The 16,001-nt window shown below is 31.4% G+C and overlaps 1 protein-coding gene across 1 annotated transcript; it reads right to left on the minus strand.

Annotated features, from left to right (window-relative positions):
* Positions 1–5,363: 5,363 nt before the first annotated feature.
* LOC126777568 (uncharacterized) lies at positions 5,364–15,796 on the minus strand. The gene is made up of 2 exons (XM_050500631.1): positions 15,768–15,796; positions 5,364–6,334 (listed from the first exon to the last, which is right to left on the minus strand). The coding sequence occupies exons 1-2, from the start codon at positions 15,777–15,779 to the stop codon at positions 5,387–5,389; spliced, it is 960 nt and encodes a 319-aa protein (XP_050356588.1). The 5' UTR covers positions 15,780–15,796; the 3' UTR covers positions 5,364–5,386.
* Between the last annotated feature and the right edge of the window lie 205 nt (positions 15,797–16,001).

The following is a 16,001-nucleotide window of genomic DNA, read 5'->3' on the forward strand; positions in this document are numbered from 1 at the left end:
GATGTAATGTCTGTCCTGTAATTGCACTGACTCAATCAACCTTCAAACTGGAACACAATAATACTAAGTATTGCCGTTTGGCTGTTGAATATTTAATGAATGGATGGTACCTACCCAGATAGGCTTGCACACAGCTCTAATACCAAGTAAAATTAACATAGAATATAATGTTACCACCGCGTCGGAATGTATTAAGATACGATTCAAAAGTGCTCGGATATTATTTTGATTTTAGTAAAGTCTACAACGATTAATTATTTAAAATATCATGTCACGTAGGTTTATAAAGTACAAAAAAGTAACAGCTTATTTGAATGCAATGCCCCACTGCTAGCCTCCTCTCCTTTCAAGGAGAGGTTTAAGGGCTTATTTAAGGGAGAACCACGCACATTGGTTTCCTCGTGATGTTTTCCGTCCCAAATTCAATGGTGCGTGACTAAGTTTATCCCCACAACTATTGGGTTACATCCATCCTGGTGTTCCTACTACTCGGCTTGCCATGCCAAAATAGTGCAAAAAGTCGCACAGTATGTAGACGTCTTTAATCGGTAAGAACAGCTGAGAAAAGCATAAAGCATACTATCGTATGCATACTTTATTTAAAATTTGAACGTATTGTTGCGGGCATGCGGGAAAGATACGACGCCTTTATGGAAACTCGTGGAAAAACTTCGAGGAAGTTTCTATTTACATTTTACTCGGATTTTAGTTAACTGATAATCCGCTTCCATCTTAAAGTGAGATTTATGTTTCAAATCTTCCTTAATATAATTAAGACTTATAAATAAAATTCAAATTGTACACTGTGCGTCATTATTTAAATAATCAGACTATATACATATAGATATAGATCGATTGTTTGATGAAAATCATGTTTTCCAAAAACCAGTATGTTCCCCTTCTCCGCCGATCACGAGATCAATTATAAACATAAATAAAGCATATAAAAATTCAGTAGTGCTTCTCTGGGTTCGAACCTTCGTTAAGATTCCCATATTTTATTCATCCTGCATACAGCTTGGTTATAACTCAAATATATAAATTTGATTATTAAACTAAAATTCCAAACGGTTCACACAATGCGTTCAGAATTAAATTTAATACATTTTGCAAGAGCAATTTCAGCTTAGTGCGCCAAAACATGATCTGTAAGATCTCACCCTAAGGCAATTTGTTACATAAAACAGTAGTTACTTATGAGAATGTCATCGTAACTCACTCGTACAATAAGACATCTGGCTGTATGAGGAAGTTAATCTTCGTATGTGTTTTTTGTCCGAGACGAAGAAAATTGTAGCTTTAATCATATTATGTAATCGTTTTAAAAAATAAATCTCTATTTTATAGAACAACTACAAATGACGAATGATAAGGTTCAAATTTTCCTTTACAATATTTCCTTTCTGTTCTTATTTCGAATTTCTATGTTTATTTCAGCTTTGAAATAATTTTCGTTATGAGATATGGAAATTTTAAACATTTTCTACTTTAAAATCAACCGCGAATTATATCTTTGAAATAAAATAACCAACTAAGACAATATCTTGAGCTATCATTTTTCAATTTTCTCATATACATAATATACAAATTTATATAATATTATTTTTTAATTAAAGCGGCTTATTTTTATTTTATTATTAGGTCTAGTACCTAGTATATTATAATTGTGATTACTCATGATTTTGATGCTACCATTTGATTATAATTAAGTATATGTGATATGTGAATAAGCTCTTCTAAACGCACTGCTTAAATGAGGCTGCATCATTAAGGAAACCAAAGTAAACATAAAAGTACCCTTTGTGATGGATAATTTTTAAAAATTCACATAAAACAGTTTCATTTCACCTTTCAATCTTTTCATGTATACTTTATGCAGATTAATTAAGATTGATATGATTTATTATTAGGCTTAATATATATATAATATATACAAGCCATTTTATATATTTTAGTATTAGGGTGTATCAAAAAAATGACCGTTTTTAACCAAATATTTGTGTTATTATTTCTTTGATATAAAATAAAATTAATACTTGAAGTATAGTCCATTGTTATCAACCGTCATTAGCCATTTGCTAGCCAATTGCTCGATCCCACGCGGATACCATTCCTTGGGATTGCTGTCAAAGAACTCTTGGACCACAATTTCAACTTATGCAAAATTATCAAATATTTTCCTTTGAAGAAAATGGTGTATGGATTGAAAGAAGTAGTAATATGATGGTGCGAGGTCTTGACTATATGGTAGATGAGGCAGGAGTTCGAACCCATGAAGTTCTTCAAACTTTTCTTTGGCTCGACGGCAAGTGTGATGACGAGCATTATCTTGTTGGAATAAAACTCCTTTTTGGTTGGTCAAAGCAGGATAACGTTCTGATAATTTGGCGTGCAATTTATTCAGTTGTTCGCAGTAGAGTTCAGAGTTTATAGAGCATCCATCAAGAACAAATTTGTGATGGATAACTGGTGGTAGGGCTTTGTGCAATCTCGTCTGGGTAGGTACCACCCACTCATCAGATATTCTACCGCCAAACAGCAATACTTGATATTGTTGTGTTCCGGTTTGAAGGGTGAGTGAGCCAGTGTAATTACAGGCACAAGGGACATAAAATTTTAGTTACCAAGGTTGGTGGCGCATTGGCTATAAGCGATGGTTGACATTTCTTACAATGCCAATGTCTAAGCGCGTTTGGTGACCACTTACCATCAGGTGGCCCACATGCTCGTCCACCTTCCTATTCTATAAAAAAAAAAACCTTGAAAATTCCAAAAAACACAAAGCATGGGCTTTTATCAAATTGCCATCTAGCAGCAACCGGCAAAGCAGTTTGACCGCGACCTAGCCATTGCTCACGGATAACCGGATTTCGCCAGTAAGCCCACTTTTTATCATCTTCCGGTAAAATCTCATATGAGCAAGGTTTTTCAATAAATTTTCACAAATTGCTAACATCTTAGCTGATTGCTGAGGAATAAGTTAGTGAGAGACCAGTCTACTGCTCTTTTTCGCTTTCCTCATGGAGCTTAGATGGTGACTTAAAGTATGTTTCGACACACCACGATCCCTGGCAAGTTCGCGAGTACTTTTAGACGGATTTGACTTAACAGGCTTTCTGCAGAATCTCATCAATATCCTTTAATGGTCGCCTGGAGTCCTCCTTCCTTTCCAACGTCGTATCTCCACTGTAAAATTTTTCAAATCAACGCCGCGCAGTGCGCTGATCAAGGACACCTTCCCCTTCATATTTAATAATTTCACGAGCTGCTTGAGCGGCTGTAAATTTTTTTTTCCAGTAATGCCTTAAAATTACGAGAATTTCGTAAAAAACTGACATGTTTCTTCTCTGAAACAAATAACTAAACCAGGCTTTTTTTTTAAAAGTCGAATAGGAATAAATAAGTTTAGAGAATGCTCTAAAGGAATTATTAAGTATTGGTAAGTATAAAATAGGATTAAAATATTTACAGACTTTTAAATCTTAAATATGATAAAACGGTCATTTTTTTATACACCCCCATATTTTATATCCACTGAGGATTTATTGGAAACTGATTTACAACATACTGAAATATACATTCGTTAAAATCACAACACAACACAACACGTCACGTTTGCCAAATCCTCTAATTTTCCACTCCTAACTGTTCAGGATAGAAATATTATATTTATATTAATTTACTTTAATCTGTGAATGTAATCAATAATAAAGAATAGGCGTATCAGTTTAAATACAAAGAACAAATGACGAATCCACTAGCTGTCTAACGTTGTTCAACTTTAAGGGGGCGATATTTTTTTTAATAAAATGAGGTTATAAATATGACCGATAAAAATAGAAATACCTAAATCGGTTTACAACCAAAGCTAGCAAGGAACATAAACATGAAGACGTGGTCTAATTAATAACAATTCATTTTAAAGTCAGCTAAAAATAACATTATAATCCTGGAGCGATAATAGCCAAGAGTTAAAGTAATTATGTCAAGGAACAGAAAATCGTCGGCTTGCGCTCGCTCTTGTGGCGAACGTAACCGCTGTGATACATTTGATATAGCGTATTTTAGATCTCAGAAATGCTTACAGAAAACGCATTTCTCTAAGCCATTTTATATATTTTAGTATTTTATACATAGACAAATAAAATTATTTTAGCTTATAATTGAAACGATTGCGTCAAGTAGCTTGTGTTATTTGTATTGATAGTAAAATATAAGTTAAATAAATATGTTGTTTTTAAATTATTTATTAGCTTAAACCGAAAAATAAAAAAATATTAGATTTTGCTCTTAATTGAGTATCCGTTAATTTTATATTTTTTTATGATTTCAAAAAAAGACTTGACAAAGTTTAAAAAATACATATAATTGCCAAAATGACAAATTAATAACCAACAAAAATTAAGTGTAATGAAACATAAAAGTCGCTCAAGGTAAATCCAAAACCTGTAAACATGGATCGAAAGGGCTCTAAGGAGATATTTACTTCCTTGCTAATCTTCCTTAAGCTTCATGTCTGTGAAATAACAATCAATTATTATCTCTCAAGTCCTTTATATAACGACAGACATTAATTTACAGTGTTTGATAATAAAGAGGCAATTGTTCTAAATTACATTGCAACTTAACTCTATTATTAGACTTATTAATCATTTAATTTACAATATTATCTTTAATTCACTATTTAATTGCTTTATCTGGTCTTGAAGATTTTTTATTTTTATTTTTGGTGTCAACAAAAACTCAATAACAGCCAGCATAGAGATGTAACACACAAGTGCCTCGAAGACGCACGCACGCAAAACCATGAATTTAGAGCCTGACTTCTCTCTCTTTCTCTATTTGATCAAGGACGGGATACATAGACGGGGAAAATAGAGAGCAAAACTGTACTTATGCACATTTGTACACTATAAAAAAATCTGCTGCCTGTTTGGCTAGTGTGATCGAAATACAGTACGGACAGTGATCATTTCCTCACATATTTCATGGTGTTATTATATTAATGGTTTTTCCTTTCTTCACTAGAGAGGCGAATTGCCGAAATTGAGGTAAGTTAGAAGGTGTGATTTAATTCTTACTTAAATGTGCTCGTCTTAGTTTAATAAGTTTATCTACTTCAATTTCGTTTTCGTTGTGTGATAATTAAATTAATAAGCTGATTTTTATCAGCAACAAATTTTAAATTTAATCACGGGCAGCTTAGTTATTAAATCAAACGAAAGTTATTAAATGGTAACATTGTATATTATTCATAAAAACATCAACAATCTTAATAATAAATAAATCAACTACAACATGAAGACAGTTGAAAATGACTTAAAATTAGTTAACAATATTTACAAGGCACGGAACTTACATACATTAGAGCACACATACAGCTTAATTAGTGGTGGCTTTTATGATGAATGGTTTTGTAAACCGGGATTTTGACAGGGTAAGGCTGGGGCACATGAACTGTTACGGTTTTTTCGATCTTGATAGGAACGTGCTTTTCAACAGGGTAAGGAACATGCTTAACAACGGGGTATGGAACAACTTTTTCAATTGGAATAGAGATTTCAGTCTCAACAGGAACAGCTACGGGCTTGTGAACAGGAACCTTGACGGGATAAGGATGAGGAATGCCAATAAGGATAGGCTTGGGCACATTCACGTGAATTGGCTTGTGGATCGGGACAGTCACGTGTTTGTAAAGAGGTACTTCAACGGGATGCTCCTCGTCAATGTGCTCACCTACTGGAATAGCTTCAGCGTGTCCAAAGTTGTGTTGATCACCAAACTCGTGGCCACCGTCTTGCAGGATAAAACCTTGTTGACCGTTGTTGCCATGTCCTCCAAAGCTATGTCCACCGTAATTGCCATTTCCTTCTTCGTTGCCATGACCAGATATATCACCTTGAAAACCGCCATGACCGGCATTACCACCTTCAAAATTGTGACCTAAATCATGAACGGCTTGAAGATATGAATCGCCACCGAAGTTTTGTCCGCCACCGTGGCCGCCAGCATCAAAGTTTTGTTGACCGTGTCCTGAGAAATCTTGGTTTTGAGCGATCGCAAAGGTATGATCATTGCCTTGACCTCCGGAAAAGTCGTGACCCTCTTGCCCTCCATTAAATCCATGAGCTCCTTGACCACTAGAGAAGTCATGTCCACCCTGAGCATTACCAAAATCGTGATTTTGTCCTCCCGAAAAGTCATGACCTCCGCCTCCGCCTGATGCAGCGAAGTGGTAACCTCCACCATTATCTCCTAGCCCGTTGTTTCCTTGATCATATCCAGAATCGAATCCGGCCTTGCAAGTGGCAACTGCCAGCGCCAGTAAACAAATCTGTAACAAAGAAATAGTAATTATATAGTAATTCACTTAGTAAAATCTATATATTTGTTTAATATATATTTGATTGATATATCACAGTAAGTGATATATCAATCAAATATATATTAAACCTTTTTTTATTCACAAAATATCTACGATGTATTTTTTTGATAGCTGACGTCGAAACGATAAATTTTGTTCTGATAAAAATATTTAATATCATAAATAAAATTTATCATAAATCGGGCTTCTATTTTTGACGTCAACAAAGAAATAACGTTAACAAAGAAATAGTAATTATATAGTAATTCACTTAGTAAAATCTATATATTTGTTTAATATATATTTGATTGATATATCACAGTAAGTGATATATCAATCAAATATATATTAAACCTTTTTTTATTCACAAAATATCTACGATGTATTTTTTTGATAGCTGACGTCGAAACGATAAATTTTGTTCTGATAAAAATATTTAATATCATAAATAAAATTTATCATAAATCGGGCTTCTATTTTTGACGTCACTTGTGTCAATATTGTAATTTTTTTGTATAGGGCCGACACTTGCCTGACATTTATATAGTTAAACATAAAGGCAATTCATTGTCAAGCATTGTTGGGAAGAGAAATAGGCCGGGGGCGGAAAGCGCTGATGCAATCTCGTTAAATTTATTTAATTGGCAATTATTGAACGCATCGCTAGCCAAGCGGATCCGTAAATCATCGGTTCTGGCTCTCAAATTTTAAAAACTCCACATGAAAGTTTCAGTCGCGGCAAATTAGTCCGAGAAGCGGGTTTTAGTTCGCGAATGTGCTTCAAAAAGTATGAATTTTAAGGATGTTGAATCGAACTTTTAGCGTATGGCGCTATGCAGTGGCGTATAACTTTTAAACGATTTTAAATGTTTATTTTTTTAATTTTCGTTAATTAAATTTGAATTAAAATCAACCGTAATATTTTATTTAAATTAATGTTTGAAATGTTACTGTAGGAAAACATAATAAACAAGTAGTGACTGGATGAGCGGCCAAAGAACCACAATATACAAATATATAATTTGTTAATAAACAGATAATTTGTTAGAATAAAAACTTAAATTAAAAATTTAAAAGCGACTTTAATAATTAGTTTGAATGTTCAATATCCAATACCAATCTTAAGATAAGAACATCTCGGTGCTGTAGTAAACTTAATGCAAACGAGTTCAGTATATAAACAATCAGATTTTATGCAATCTTTGCCTCATGTGTAACTAGTGAATTCTCCACGGAATTTTATTTAATTGTGCTATCTATTTTTATGACATTGGCAGGGGTCAGGCTAACAGACCATCTGATGTTAGGTCATCATCGCCCATAGATATTGGCGCTGTAAGAAAATTAAACATTTTTAATTTCCAATATGCCACCAACCTTGGGAACTGTTATGTTCCTTGTCTGTAATTAAACTGGCTCACTCATCCTTCCAAACAGAACACAGTAATACTATTTATCGCTATTTGGTGATAAAAATGTGATGAGTAAGGGGTACTTATCCACACGGACTTCCACAAAACTGGACCACCAAGTAAAACAAAAAAGCATTTTATTATGAGTCTCAACAAAATGTAATTTTTATTGAAATCTACATCCGTGTTCAGTTAAAGTTACCATTACATTTTTTAGTCTTCGTTTAAATAATAGCTGTTGAATAATGTTGTCAGTTTTTTATGTAAAAAATCAATGGATCGTTTTATTTAAACCTTTCACTTTAAGATCACGATCGTTTGGTCGTTGTGCATAATGGAGTTACTTATGTAGAACTATCAATACCGATGTTTTATATAAGTGTTACATAGTCTTATTTTTAATTAACAAATCTTCACAGACGTGTTGCTCGTGTTGCCTTTGTTGTATCTTTCTATTATTTTGATTATGCTTTTTTTTATACGCATATGTTTTTATTTTCAGAGAGCATCACAATCGAACTTTCGGGATTACATTATAAATGCATTATTCCTAATTTTTGTATGCACGTTTTCTTCCTACATTTAAAAAAAATGTTTAATTCATTTAATAATTGCTAGTATTGATTGTTTTGTTGGCATAACGTTGCCTGTCGTTATATGAGGAATTAAAAAATATGAACTTGAAGATTTTCTACTGCATTTAGAAATAAAAATAATGTATTTAATAAATACTATATTAAAAAATAAACTAAAGGTTTTATTAGACTTTAAAACGTTCATGCTTATTGAATATTAAAATATCCAATCAAAGAACTCTTTATTCAAGTAAAGTAAGCTTTTAAAAACACTTTAGATTCGTGACGTTACAGATAATTTTAATCTAAAGCTACCGCCCGTTATGTAAACTAAGACTCACGTTGATTACTCTTTTTCACTAATCAAATTAAATAGTTATGTAAATGATATGCAATTGAATAATTATTATATATTCTAAATGAAAATCAACGAATTTTTATATAGTATTATTTTTTCGAGTAATAAGCCTAAATTAGTAAACATATGAAAACGGTTTACTTTATTTACCTTAATAAATAAATAGGAAATAATAACTTCAAAATAAAACATACAATATGATTGCGTCCGAGTTTATTTCCAATCTATAAACATTTTTACATATTTTTATTCGAATGTAAAAACGTAATTGCTTAATGATTGTTGAATATGAACTCTATTAAAAAGAACTAATGAGAAAGTTGAGTTTGATGAAATTTAAAATAACATATCTGATTTATTTTATATTACTTTTATAACAAACCAGCTGTTGCCTGCAGCTTTGTTCGCGTGTCTTTTATTTGTTGAAAATAATTGCGCACCACCTGTTATAAAATTGTTGTACTAATTCAGAAAATTTCGCGGCTGTCCATAATTTGGCGTCATAATCGAATGATTAGTATCGGGTAGCAGACGGGACAAAAAAAACCTTTCACAAATTATATATATATATATAATGTTTTACATATGACATACTTAAAGGCCCTGTGTAAGCAATTGATAATACTCTAAGAAAACTTAACCTAAAAGTTTAGCTTGTACCAATAATAATCGTGCAAATTAATTAAAATAAAATCACTAGAAATATTACTCAAATTCTATGCAAAATAAGCTAACCGAATATATAGATAGCTTGGTAGAATAATTTGATTTATTCAAGTATTAGTTTTTGGTTTGTCAGTATTTCAATTGATCCCTAAATCGAAATGAATAACGCCACGGTCTACTGAACCCGTTATGCCATTGAACTTATTGTAACAATGTAATCTTATATAACACGAGTAACTTTTCGTAATATTATCGTAACACTCAGGGCTGACAACTCTTAAAAACTAATGGGTACAATTTTTTTATCTAACAACCCCAACAACAAGATTTGGACCCTTATTGGTCGGTTAATCGGTAAATTTAATGGATAGTAAAGTATGCGTTTTCCAACAAATTTCAATAATTTCACTTGCACGTCGTTCTATGCGTTCAAACAGGATTATCATGTTTTAAATTATCTGTTCCTTAGTTGAGATAATTGAGACGAGATTATCACTTCCTTGATACTATCGCTAAGTATATAAACATCGGATTCCTCATGTTTGATCTTTTGGTCAGTAGATGGCGTTGTCGCTTAAATCTTGGTATCGTTTTGTTTTTATGAAACGATTAAATCACGAATTATTATAGGTGTACAGCTAATTTTATCAACTATTTATATTAGATGTACTTTTTACAAATTACATCTGATGAGAATTAAGCGTCCATACAGAGGTTAGTGACCTTGACTGGGACGAATATCGATGTTGAGAGTGATTCTGACGAACTAAATAAATGGCTCGTTTTGAGTAATATTAAATTAATTTTACGGATTAACCAAAACGTTAGATTCTTAATATTTTAACTCCTACGTGATACGGAAACATGGAAACCTGTCCACCCAAGTAACTGACTTTGGCTTGACTTTGATATTTATTTATAAAGGATCTCCAACAAACGATACACACTTACGAGTACATTACATCGTGGAATAATATTTTAAAATATGTCTGCTCCTTCAATCAAAAGAGAGACAAGCACATAAATAATGACTAAACAGAAATTAAAAAAAATATATATATATAAAATAAATGTTACATAGTGGTAATCAATAAAAACCTATAAAAAAGGTAAGCATATAGATCATATCCGAAAGTAAAATGGAATGTACGGACAGCTATTAAATGTATATACGTATTAGTGAATGTTCCTTTTACCGGCCTTTCTCGTTGAAACGAGTTTGCTACATTAGTCTAGTCTAAACGACAAGTCCTAGTTCACAATGGAGAAAGTGCACTTTTCACACAATATGTCATACATAATTATGAACGTCTTTTAAAAAGCGTTCGATGTTGAGGGGGTTAAGTTTATTGGCCCTCGTTTGTAAATCGCTTAATTTTGTATTGTTTGAAAAAATAATATTTTGATCCGAGATTATAATCTATAAAATATAGATTCTATAGGTAATCTATTACCCAGTAGTAGCTAAGTTTTCTTAAAAATCCTAGTTTTTTATTTTTTTGTAAATGCAAAGATATTCTGAATGTTTAATTTTTTTATTGTGATAGAATGGATTAAAAAATAATATATTTTACTGCTGATAGGCTTTCGTACAATCAAGTCTGGTAACGGTACCTACCATTAATATTCTATAAGTAAAACTTAGTATTTCTGTGTTCCAGTTTGAAGAACAGGCACAAAGGTCATACCAAATTAGTTTCTAATATTGGTAACACACGACGATGTAAGAGATAGGTAATATTTGTTACGATTATTTAAACCCGTAAATGGCACGCACTGAACCAATCCGGCTTAAAAATAATTTCAGAAAACATTTTAATAGTCACTTTTATTACGTTTTTCGCCATTCACTTTCGGTACGTGTGTTTATTCTAGATGTTTAGCATTTTATAAAACAAATATCCAATAAACCAACGTAACAAATTAACGATTACAGAAATGTAATCGTTAATTTGTTACGTTGGTTTATTGGACAAAGTAGGGACATGTTATATATCCGTAAATAAACCGCTTTTTCTTAATCCGTAGTGTGATGTCTGTAAAAATATTTACTATCGATTTATTGCGAGCAACGATTAATTGTAACGGCGATTTTATGTTTGTACGATATAGTGTTGCCTTGTTATCAGGGATAAATAAATTAAATTGTATTTTAATTTGTAACTGTCAAAGAAAATAACGACCAAGTTTCTCGGCAGTTTTGCCAGAAATTACAATTAAATGTCCTCATATTGAATATACTTGCTTATACTTGAATAAAGTATATATTAATGTTGATAGAAATATATCGAACTAACTAAAATCCTCTTTTATGGTGAGATAATAGATGTCTAAGTTGCTCAGTCATTTGTTTTTCGTTAATTCAAACGTAAAAGTTTGCGTTTAAATGGCATCGAGAATATTTTAAATTACATTTATTTGAAATGTAAAATTTCACGCGATTGAATAAGTTTATAAAGAGTAACAATAATAATAATAATATCCTGTGACATTTTTCACGCACGGCCATCTGATCCCAATTTATAGTACTTTGTACAGAGCTTGTACTATGAAAACCAGACAACTGATACTACATATACTATTTTTCTTTTGTAAATACATATTAATATAGATAATTACACCCTGAGGACAAACAGACATGTTCATAATATAAATAACTGTCCTGGGTGGGAATCGAAACCACAACCTTCGGCGTGAAAGGCAAGCACCAACCACGCTAACCGGCTCGTCAACAGACAAAATTACACGTTTTGTTATATTATATCGTGTAAATAACTTCCTTTCTCTTATACATAATCGAAATTGTTGTGTATCTTTTTTAGGTTTTATATTAATTTCACTCTCAGTATCTAATGGCCTTATTTCATACTAGTTCAACGCTATGACTATTTTCTACATAAACTACAAATTAGTCGCTTTTAAAATTGATTTAAAATAATTCAATCGAGATTAATATATATTCTTTCTTTTAATATTTATTTTGTATATGCCGCCAACGTGAATATCTGCTTAGTCCAAAATTGATTTGCAGATTTTTGCCAAGTTTTTTTTATCAAACGATAATTGATTTATACGCTTAGTCCTTTGAAGCCTATGAAATTACTTTTTAGACAAATACAATAAATATCAGCTTATCAGCTTAACTAAGATTATATAATAAACAGTATCTGTTGTATATATAACATAAAATTGGGTACTATTATTTATATACAAATAATACCAGCTTACATCCCTAAACGGATAGGATACCGCAATAATATAATATGTCAATATATCGACATAGTCCCATTACTACTCGTGCTTTTGAAATAGGAATAAATTGGATTCTCAGACGATTTTCACATGGATGAGCTCCTAACCGGGCAATAGTAATCGTTCAATCGACTTTGAAACTGGAGATTTTCCCTTCACTATTTTGTGTTACCATTTATTTACGCTAAAAAAATATAGGATGGCTTTTAAATCGATATAAAATTTTCGTATTTTTTATTTTATTGTTAACTTATTTTTAGTACAACACAATTTAGTAAATCACGAGTAACTTTTTTCTATTAATAAAGTTCATTTCTTATTTCAAGTAAGTGTGAAAAGCAAGAAATAAAATTATATATTTTTTTGTAATTGAAAAAGATGATTTCCAAGACTGAATCACAGACCACACCTCAATTGTCTCGCTCTCAGATGGATTTCCGACTCGAAGGAAATCAATCGCAGGATCAACTTTTACATGCTTTCCTAGGAGTGGGGTAAACTTCCTTACTCATCGGAGTATGGACGTAGCATATCGTTGCTACTACTATTATTGATCTAACGGGATTCAAATCCTGAACCTCGGACCTTCAGATTTACAAGCTAGCCACTAAACCAACGAAACCTACATTTTAACCCATTATAGATAGAAACTATTTAGAGAATCTTAATTTGTAATTGTATAATTTAAGGTAGAATAAAATAAGTCGTCGCTTATATCGTAAATAATATTTAAATAAAAAAGTTATAAATTCATTCGATATTCAAACAGAAAATGTGTCAAGCGTATCTTAAAATCGTACAACTGAAGTTTGCATACGTAAATGAGAAACCTCACGGTATATTTCACTGTTGAAAATGTTCAAATGTTTAAAATGTATCTCCTAAAATTGAAATGTTCTGTTAATATATGAATTTTATTATGAAATATATATTATTTTGTTTTAAAATTTAATAGAATTATCTCGTTGTCATGAGCGATGATATAAATATGAAATTAAACTTTTTACTGGAGCTTTGTGCAAGCTCGTCTGGGTAGGTACCACCCACTCATCAGATATTCTACCGCAAAACAGCAGTACTTGGTATTGTTGTGTTCCGGTTTGAAGGGTGAGTGAGCTAGTGTAATTACAGGCACAAGGGACATGACATCTTAGTTCCGAAGGTTGGTGGCGCATTGGTGATGCAAGCGATGGTTAACATTTCTTACAATGCCAATGTCTATGGGCGTTGGTGGCCACTTACCATTAGGTGGCCCATATAATCGTCTGCCTTCCTATTCTATAAAAAAAAAAAACAAAAAACTATTCGTTTGAATTATACTGATCTAGTCTTAACTGTAAATACTTTCTTGTCATAATTTCCGCGATAAAAAGCAGCCTATGTCTCTCTTCGACGCACAAACTATTTCTAAGCTAAAAAACACAATGAATATTTGCACCGTTGCTGAAAAAAAATATCACTGAATACACTAAAATCTCAAAGGTTTTTTTATAAGAATGGCAATGCTCTTTTTTAAGGAATAACTAATACTCCTTTTTAGCAATTAAGCGTACAGCTTGTGTTAGCAGTAGTGCTGATAATACCTAAAAATATCAGGTTTGAATCCGCAATATAGCAATATCGCTAGGTCCGTAAACTATTGCACTACTGACTCTATCCAATATTTAATATTAAATAAATGTTCTATCACAATATATTCTGTACGACTTGGATATATTTCATTTCTATCACCGTGGAAAGTTTTATTGAAATCGCAGCGTGTATCCACAGAGAGATATATTTTTTTACAAATTGTGTTTTTAATTTAAGAGAACATATGAGTTTGTTTGTAGTTTACGTTTTCACACGGACTTGTTAGAGCTAGACGTAAAAATATATGATTAATTTGTCTTATATGATACGTTACCGTAAAACATTGAGCTATTTATTTTTATTCTTGTATCCAATTTGAGCGAAATAAAAAAGTAATGGGTTAAAATAGTTTTATCGTACTACATTCTTGTACTTGAGAAAATATTTAAAGCTCGACTAATAAATCTCACTACGGTCAGCATAAAAAACCAAAACCATTTTTTTTTTTATATTTATAGATTTTAGTTTATCATCATAATACGTGAACACTTTTCTGTGGATATAATTACTATTGGTAGAATTACTATATGCTTATTAGATTAATTAAATTTCCAGTGTTATTTGTATTTCCCGTTCGTTAGTAAAGACAGCCAATAACAAATATGCATAAAATGAGGCAAATTGTTCCCCGATACACTATATATATATATATATACAATTATGAGATATTTTAGCACATAAACATAAATAATAAAATGCCAATTCCTACTGCCATAACTTTTTTGCGAGTTTTAAAGAATTGAATAAAATCAATTTATACTAGCAATTGTTACATAAAAACTAGATCTTTTTTTTTCTGTCTCTACCTTTAACACGTATTTATGTAGGTTGCTGTTTATTTTCTTTGAAAATACGAGCTTTGAAACCTATTTATGTTAAAAAAACTACCGAGTTGATTTTGATAAAATAGGTTCGGTAGCTTGAAAATTATTCTTATAGTTCAAAAATGGAACAATGAATATTATACGAAAAATGATGAAAAACAATACACACTTCGATTTTAAACCTTATAGCATACATTTTAGAATATAAATTTATATAATTACAGATTATATAAGTGTTAACGGAATTACTGGAAATAGGAATAAAGATTAAATCGCATTACCAGTGTCAATTGTCTTCCTTTCTATAACAATAGAACATTTATTTCTATTCAAGTTATCTAACAATTAAATTATTAAAAGAAATTATTAAGTGACAATTTTAACGCAACGATCACAAAAGGTACAAATTTGAATCGAACGTTATTTAAAAAAACAAAAAAGGAATGAGTTATAAAAAAAATAGTGACACACATATTAATAAACTGACCATCTAGTTAATAATATACTCACACACACCAACACACAAATTTTAAATTTTTGAAAAACGAATTCGAATGAATTATTTTTTGTGATAATAAAATGTATTATGAAAATATTTCCTTTACTATGTAAACGTTTCAAAAAATAACAGAATCCTGGCCAACACACACACATTCACACATTAATATATATTAAATAACTTACAAATGTCTTCATGTCGGTAAACTTAGTTAACGGCCGGTGGTAGGAAACGATGTGATACCAAACCGTTGATGTTCCAAGTTTTTATACAAGTCGGAAGTGATTGTCGGTTCTTAGGAAAACGGGAAAGGCTTTATATCTTCGAGAGTGGCTACAACGTTCTGAATATTATTGTTTTTTTTACATTATAATTATTTCATACTATTTACAGAAGCTTATATACGCTTTTATAATTCA

Source organism: Nymphalis io, chromosome 23 (genome assembly GCF_905147045.1).
Source record: "Nymphalis io chromosome 23, ilAglIoxx1.1, whole genome shotgun sequence".
NCBI classification, from domain to species: domain Eukaryota; kingdom Metazoa; phylum Arthropoda; class Insecta; order Lepidoptera; family Nymphalidae; genus Nymphalis; species Nymphalis io.